The sequence below is a fragment of the Brachyhypopomus gauderio genome, chromosome 16 (genome assembly GCF_052324685.1).
Source record: "Brachyhypopomus gauderio isolate BG-103 chromosome 16, BGAUD_0.2, whole genome shotgun sequence".
Lineage (NCBI taxonomy): Eukaryota > Metazoa > Chordata > Actinopteri > Gymnotiformes > Hypopomidae > Brachyhypopomus > Brachyhypopomus gauderio.
Window position 1 is genome coordinate 16,174,566 of NC_135226.1, and position 7,818 is coordinate 16,182,383.

Below are 7,818 nucleotides of genomic sequence, written 5' to 3' on the forward strand. Positions count from 1 at the left end.
CTTTTAAAAGCTTTAATTTGAGAGCGCCGTTGAAATCCTGCCCACAGTTGCTGAGTCGAGTGTGTTCTTCGCCATCATGTCACGCGTGTATTTATAACTGCAGTGTGGCGCTAAACGCCCGGACCGCGTCTGAGCAGTTTGAGGATTCTCTTCACAGCTTCAACTCTTCACTTCACTCCCCGGTTAATGTTATTCATTGAGGTTGAGTCACCAGGCGGCTCTCGCTCTCTGCAGACTGCTGATTCACACCGAGATTGGTGGAGAGACTCTTGGCCTTCGCAGCAGTGCCTTCCAAAACCTCCAAAAATAAGCACAACGCTCCGAGTGCTACGGAAGCCGCGATGCTTCATGTTGTGACGGGGGTTAAATGTCTGTTAGAAACTCAGACGTAGAGAGGTTTGTGTGTGTGTGTCAGCGGCGGACTTAGCAATTTGGGGGCTCAAGGCGAATTTAGCTAGAGAGCCCATCAACATTAATATGCGAGAAATAAGTTAGCTAATCAGGGGGCCTCTACAGTGGGCTGCAGTGGGAGGGGCCCAAGGCAGTTGCCTAGCCACGCCTCTATGCAAAGACCGCCTCTGGTGTGTGTGTGTATATGTGTGTATATATATATATATATATATATATATATATATATATATATATATATATATATACACACACACGACACCAAAAAAAGTGTTATACCCCTCCTATATTATGGTTCCACTTTAGTATTACAGGTACATGTGCTCCAAGTGGACCATGTGAAACTGTTTTGAACTCCCATTTCTTGATGACGGTCAGGATCCATATTCACACTTTCCACTCAGTATGACATTTTCTTCTTTTATTATCTCTGAATTACAAATCTGAGCAGCGTCAGGCAATTCCATCACATCATACAGACACCGTACAGACTCCACATTCATATCAGGTGCAAATTAAAATGGATATTTTTGTGCACTTGTAATAATTATGATATTCAAACATTGAGTCACATCAAGCATTTCTATACAATTTAACCCTTATAATCACTGGTACCATATCCATAACTTTCTACACTACACACCAATACACGCATCGTTTTAACTTCTATATCGCTGGACAGCCCTTTGATTACTTTGATTGGATATATATCACAGAGCGCAACTTCTGTGTGTTAAATTGTGCTTAAAAATAAATTCATCCTATCTTACTGCAGTTTAGAGATCCATGTGAACAGAGGAACGGTCTATGGCCATATCATCAATTGTACTATTCAGGTTACAAAGGAATTAAAACAAATCTTGCCAGTCGCTTAGACCCAGATTGTCAGACAAACTTCAGTCAGATTTTCGGCTTAAATACAATGATCTGTTGTACTGGATGAGGCTGTATCTGGATCAGACACTAGCCCTTTTGACCTCTTCTTGCATTGGTGGCCCTGACTGAATCTTCCTGCTGACAGTCAGTCCGGTGATTGGCTGAATCATGTGCCCCAGTGCTGAGACAGGATAAACACACTCACCAGGGGGGCCATAAAGACTCAGGAAGCACTATAACGAAGCCAGAAATGAAAACGGACAGGAAGGAAGAGTACTTGTTCAATCCAAACATAAAAAAAATGTATTGTAGACTTTTGTTTTTTCCTGCTATGATGTTTAACATGAAAATGAGAGGCAAGACTAACATAGCACCATATTAAGTATGATACATACAATATAATGTATGCCTTCTGAGCTTTTCAGCATTATGTTAATGACAAAATATAAATATTGCAGTGAGGATCTGATTCACTGTTGACTACCTCAAATGAACCAACTTAAAGACCTGAAAAAGGTGGAAGCATGTCATACTATGTTATAATATATATATGTTATGTTACACCTATTAATTATGATGTACCTAGGCAACCCTGCAAAACCTGGACCAAAATGTGCTTTCTCTCCTAGAAATAAAGTGAAAATAAACCAATTTGAGACATGGTGCGTCCAATCGTACACAAAGAATAGCTGCCAACTGTCCAGCACAACGTCACGATGTGTCCTACATGTACACCGGCCCTTCACGCTCGCCACAGCGCCCCCTTTTGATTTGTACTACAGTGCAATCGAAATCTGTGCAAACGAAACCCAAAACCAATTTACCAGTTCCATAAAAAGTGATGCATTGCAGTTTTGTAAACCGTGCTCCTTCGGGACTCGTGTGTCGTGAGCCGTCGGGAGTCTGGGAGGATGTGATTTTGTGAGAGATGCTATGATCCGCAGTGCAGCTCCACCCCAATTTAGTTCTCCAAAAAGTAAATAATAAAGAAAACACATTTGCTGAGTAGCAGCACACAGGTGTGGTGTCTGGTGATTGATTGCCCATGAGTTGATTAGCTTGATTAGTGGTTGTAAACTTGTAGAAAAGTGGCCAGAGACAGTCGAGCGTTGTGCCTCGAGCAGGTCGTTAGAGGAGGAGGGCCTGGGCGGTGGAGAGGAGATAAAATCACACTTCTCATTGGCTTCTGGCTGTGCACGCTCTCCCGCCCCTAGATTTTTGTGTGCCCAGATTCCCGTCACTTCTCCATGAGTGACAGCCGTATGATGCGCTGAAGCTCCTCCTCCTCCTGTCGTCGTCGGAGCTCCGCCTCCTCCTGCTCGTGAGCGGACAACGCCATCGCCAGGCGCAGCTGCTCGTCATAGCTGTGTTGGGTCTTATTGGTAGGGGTGCCGCAGGGACTCGGCACCGGGCTGATCTTGTGCTGTGGAGGTCTGGATGTTGGAGGGGAACAAAAAAATCATTGTGTATGTGATATCGGCAAACGAAGAACAGAAAAGGCAGCTTTCTTTTAAGATACACTGTTTATTTAGCCTGAGTGGGTGAAAGTAGAGAAATGCAGTGGTTGCGATGGGGCCATGATGGGACCTTGGCCTGACACACACACACACACACACACACACACACACACACACGTGAATTTTCACACAGTTAACACACTCGCGCTACCTAAAAAGCCTTGCCACCACACCTTGAAATGAATTAGGTGTGGCTGCAATGGACCACGCGGATATGAGAGGTGATATGGATGGCCTTGACTCAGGTGGAAAAATAACTTTTTCATTAAGATTGTTTATGCTTGCCTTAGACAGAACTGATGAGCCTGTCTATGAGGGGCAAACAGAGCTGAAGAGAGCACAACAGTGAACGTCTATGAGGGTTGTACAGTGACGCCACACAACAGAGTATTGGCACAGGGGCTGTGATAACAGCTATGGTATATTAGGTGCTGAACAGAAACCGGACCTGGTAGAGGCCCTGAGAGTACCGGGAAAAGACCGCTGACCTTTCCAGACGACTGGAATCACAGGAGAGGGGGTGAGATCCTGGCTTACTGTTTGTCAAAGCCTCCCAGATCGTTACCTACACAGAAGGTGTCTGCAGTCAGGAGTCTGTTACAATACGTCATTGATCGTTGAGTGAGGTTAGAGAGCTGCGTCTTTCTCCTGTTGTTAGCTGTGTGAGGGTGTGTGTGTCAGACCTGGTCATACTCAGAGCCAGCTTCCAGTAGACTCTGCTGAATGGCGAACTGGAGCAGGTCATCCTCTTCCTCACGCATGCTGTCTCTCTGGCTTCCTCCGAGGACGCTGTAGCCTCGCGGAGCCTCAAACACGCACGCCGGAATCTCGCCGCCACGACACGAGTCTGACACACACACACACACACACACACACACACACACACACACACACACACACACCAATGCAACATTACTGGCTCCCAGACCGGTCAATACTTTGTCACTACAAAGAGCAGGAAGTCGACATGGCTGAGAAATAAATGAAATGAAGCCAGTGCTGCTCATTCAATGTCATCCTTGTCATGGACAGATTATTACTGGGGTTACTGGTTTTCCTGCTCCGCCGTGTGCTGGTGGGAGCGACTGGACTGGTCCTTACTGGTGGAGCTAGAGCTGGACACGCTGGAGGAGTCGCTGCCCGGGGACGGTGTCTCTGTCCTGGGACTGTCCTTCCGTGCGTCCCTCGCCCCTTCCGTCCGGCCCACTCCCCCGTCCTCACAGCCGTTCAGATTGCCAAAGGTGATGCGGGCATTCAGGATATGATAGATGGGGATTTCTGTGGGCGGATTATTTGTATCACGTAAACAGCACGATACCCTCGGTCTACCGACACACTACAGAGGGAATATATCGAGGGAAATATAGTAAGTAGGAAGTACTGTCCATTTTGTGATGGAAATGCCACAGCTCATTTGACCAAACATTTCCCTTTGCCTAAAATAATGGTACTGAATGTAAATATATTCCCAGGAATCAAAAGCTGGTGGTTCCGCTTCAAGTCCAGCTTTTCTTCAAAGCTACGAAGCAAAACGAACACTTCTGATTGCACCGACCCACTAATTAAGACGCTACACAGCGTATGCATGTTGTCAGATGGTAACATGTTTATCCTGAATCTGTGAACGTAATAATACGTTTAAATCATGGTAACAGTGGTGAACATTTCTCTCTCTTCCTTTCTTTTTGTTCGTTCTCACCTATCTTGACAGGAAAGCCGGGAGGCAGGCGCAGGTTGATGAAGTCCCTGAGCTTGGCAAACAGGGCGTTGGAGATGGCCATGAGGTCTATGATGGGCGCCACCTGCTGGGCCAGAGACAGAGGATGCGCCTCACACAGCCACAGCTTGGCCTTAAACCTGAGGGGCGGACAGCACGTTATGGACACGTGCGGGGGGGGGCGGAAGGTTTATGACTTCACAGCTACCCCTTCGTTTTACGGCTTCTCTGTAATCTGCGCCTACATGTCATGCAGAAGGCAGATCTGGTTAATAAAGTGTGGAACAGAGAGGCACGTTAGTGTTGTAGCTGGATACAAGGCACCTTTGTATTTTGGTGGTGAGGTGGCACGGCTGGCCGATGTCTCTGTGGTGGGTGCAGATGCCGGGGTTAAAGTATTCCTCTGCCGTCAGGGCCCCGGGGTTCCTCACAGGGCTCGGCATCTGGGTCACTTGCGTCTGCTGAAACACAACAGGCCTTCGACTCGTACGCAGACCAGGAAGGTGCTATTAATAGAAGCCGGAGCAGGAAGCATGAAAGCCCCCTGTATTGTGTGAGTGGAGGCTGGTGATGAAAGGTGTAATTAAACCATTATGGTGAGTAGATCAGGGAAGTGCACTCACGCCGTTGTTGGGCCCCATGTGCTGCTCTGCTATACCCAGGAAAGACTGCAGAGGGGTTTTACTACCTACAGGAGGGTTGAAGCAAAAACACCCATTACTGCAGGCCAACTATTACCCAGAATGCTATTCCACTGGCTTAGACGCTTGTAGGACCAAGTGGGTATTTGATTGGATTATTGACTGATCTGTCTAATTTGCCAATACTGTCACGAGAAATTTATTATTGTTACGCGTCCAAACTCGTTTAGAGTCATCACACCATGCTAATGTGGAGGGTGTGGAAAAGCTCATTAATAAGATTACACAAATCAGGGAAAGGAGTGATAAGTCGAGCCTTGCTCCGACCGACAGGGTCCGTCTGTGAGGACATGGGGGCGGAGCCCACAGACCTTTGGGTTTGGTCTTGTGCTGCTCGCTGAGGTGGTCGGTCCGTGTTCGAGTGAGGAGCTCTACGTTAGAGGCACAGTACACCTGGAACAGACAGATGGTCGTTAACCGCTCCGCGCGCCCCCCTGTGGGCCGGGCCCGCCCTGCTGCGGGATCAGCTAACGTCAGTCTAAATCCTTTTCGATCCAAGGCAGTAAAGCACACCGTGTTGCGCGTGTGTTCTGTGTGGGTAAGCATAAAAGCGGAGTACCTTGGCCTCGTACCCATTCACCACCTCCGTCTTCTCGCTGCGCCAGCCAAGAATGCCTGTCTTGTTTCTGTGGGCAGAGGGAGATGGAGGCGTTAGCGCGGGAAATGCGGGACACGCGGGACCGCAGACGGAGGTGAGCCCGTCACGAGCGCCACAGAGAGGCCGTGAGCAGGAGCGCTGGCATGTGCGCTTGGCGAAAGAAGACACAAACCAAACAGTGAGACGTGGTGATGAGGAGGAGGAGGAGGAGGAGGAGTAGGCTATCGCTTTTCATATCTCGTTCATTTCAGCTCCATTTCAGTGTGTTCCTAAGAGCCGCCACGAAAGGTAACGCGAGAAATCCCGTTTACACTTCTGCGGTGAAGGCCAACGGCCGCAGTCCTGGCTCACCTTTCAAAAGAGATGTTCCTGGTGTCTAGCTGCGTGGTCACCATGGGGGCGGAGAGTCGCGCGGCCACCTGCTCGTCGCTGGGCTGCAGCGCCGCCAACAGGCTGAGGGCGGCCGGGTGTGTGTGCGAGGACGGCGAAGAGGGCGACGGGGGGAGGCTGGGCAAAGTCTCACAGAACACCAGCTGCCTGTCATGGTCGACCTCCATCACCATGGCGTTGGAGTCTGAGTGACGGGCAGAGGGAGGGAAGGGGGGCGGGGACGGAGAGGAAAAGAGCCAGTGAAAGCCTGACGGAGGCGGGCACTTTGTCGCAGTGTCAAGGGAGAGACTTGCAGGTGGAGGGGAGGTGTTCGATACCTTGACCCTTGAAGATGAAACTGCGGTTTCCTCTCTGCCAGGTCATCTGCTCGAAGCCCATGAGAGTGGTGTCCACCCGCAAGCACTGACCGCTCTTCCACACGCGGTACGTGTCGCTCGGACAGATGCGAGAGACCAGCGGCACTGACACATCCGAGCAGAAGGAGTTGCAGTCACATGCTCAGGCATTCTATCAGTCCTGAATTATTTATGAACTATCATTTATTTATACAGGTAAAATCCCACTGAGCTGTTTGACCTCTTTTGCAAGGCAGATACGATGGAGAAGTATATGACCTACATTACTTACACAATCTGAAAGTATGCTGAATCTATAAATACATATTAAAGCTACTCATGCAATATTCAGACAAGTCATTTGATTTTAAGGACACGTTTAGGCAGTTTCAGTGATGTATTTTTCAAGTCATAAAGTTCCTCAATATCCTAGGCATTGATTACACGAAAGAAATGAAAGCCTGTGAGCACAAATCAAGGCACCCTACAAATGTCAACCAAGAGGTTGTGCCAATAATAAAAAATATATATAATAAATAATAATAATAAATAGGTGCCAACAGATCTAGATTTCTGTAACAAAATTACACTGCCTTCAATACTTCAAACACTTCAAATCACTTCAAATGAAACTAGAGAGGGAGGTTGCTGGCATAAGGCCCAGAAAGCATCTCTCCAGTTCTCTGTGAGACTTTGAACAAGACTGTCCAATACCCTCTGAGAAGGTTTTCTTCAGATTTGTCTCGGATCGCTGTTATCACTTTAAAAGAAAGTCCAAATAAGTGAAGTATAAAAATGTGTACTTTTTTGTACTTTTATTATAAACATAAACATCAGTCCAAATGATTGTTTTACTGTGCTGTCTGACACAATATCGGCCTTCACAGTGACAATATTGAGGTTGACGTATTTCAGCCTATTTGCAGAACACTCTGCCTTTCTACCTACCCCAGCTCGTAAACTCCCATTTCATCTCCACATAAAAGTCCTGAGCCTACGAAAGGAAGAGGGGGGGGGGGGGTAGAGAGAGAGAGAGAGAGAAGAGCTGAAAAGGAGGGAAAGAAACACAGGAAAAAGGCAACTGATAGTGGCTTAATGTGAATGTGTTTATCTCTGCTTACGGAAAGGCAACGTAGGAGATTTTAATACTTTTCTTGAGGAGAAGATGGCACATCCTTTATAATCAAAAGGAAGAACATTTCAGGAAGTAACCACTGACAGAGAGAAGAGGATAGGATATTTGCCACCACATAAGATTCACCAGAAATTAGTGTGT

At 47.5% G+C, this 7,818-nt stretch overlaps 1 protein-coding gene across 3 annotated transcripts in view; it reads right to left on the reverse strand.

Annotated features, from left to right (window-relative positions):
* Positions 1–835: 835 nt before the first annotated feature.
* ankrd13b (ankyrin repeat domain 13B) overlaps positions 836–7,818 on the reverse strand; it is a 17,836-nt gene continuing 10,853 nt past the window's right edge. Inside the window, exons 4-15 of one of the 3 annotated variants that reach the window (XM_076975730.1) lie at positions 7,491–7,536; positions 6,525–6,668; positions 6,169–6,391; positions 5,779–5,845; positions 5,531–5,612; positions 5,142–5,206; positions 4,843–4,976; positions 4,501–4,658; positions 3,903–4,079; positions 3,485–3,648; positions 3,290–3,366; positions 836–2,717 (exon numbers count right to left, since the gene is read on the reverse strand). In XM_076975730.1, coding sequence (XP_076831845.1) covers positions 2,522–2,717; positions 3,290–3,366; positions 3,485–3,648; positions 3,903–4,079; positions 4,501–4,658; positions 4,843–4,976; positions 5,142–5,206; positions 5,531–5,612; positions 5,779–5,845; positions 6,169–6,391; positions 6,525–6,668; positions 7,491–7,536 — 1,533 coding nt within the window. In that variant the 3' untranslated portion in view covers positions 836–2,521. The other 2 variants (XM_076975729.1, XM_076975731.1) reach the window with 2 other exon arrangements.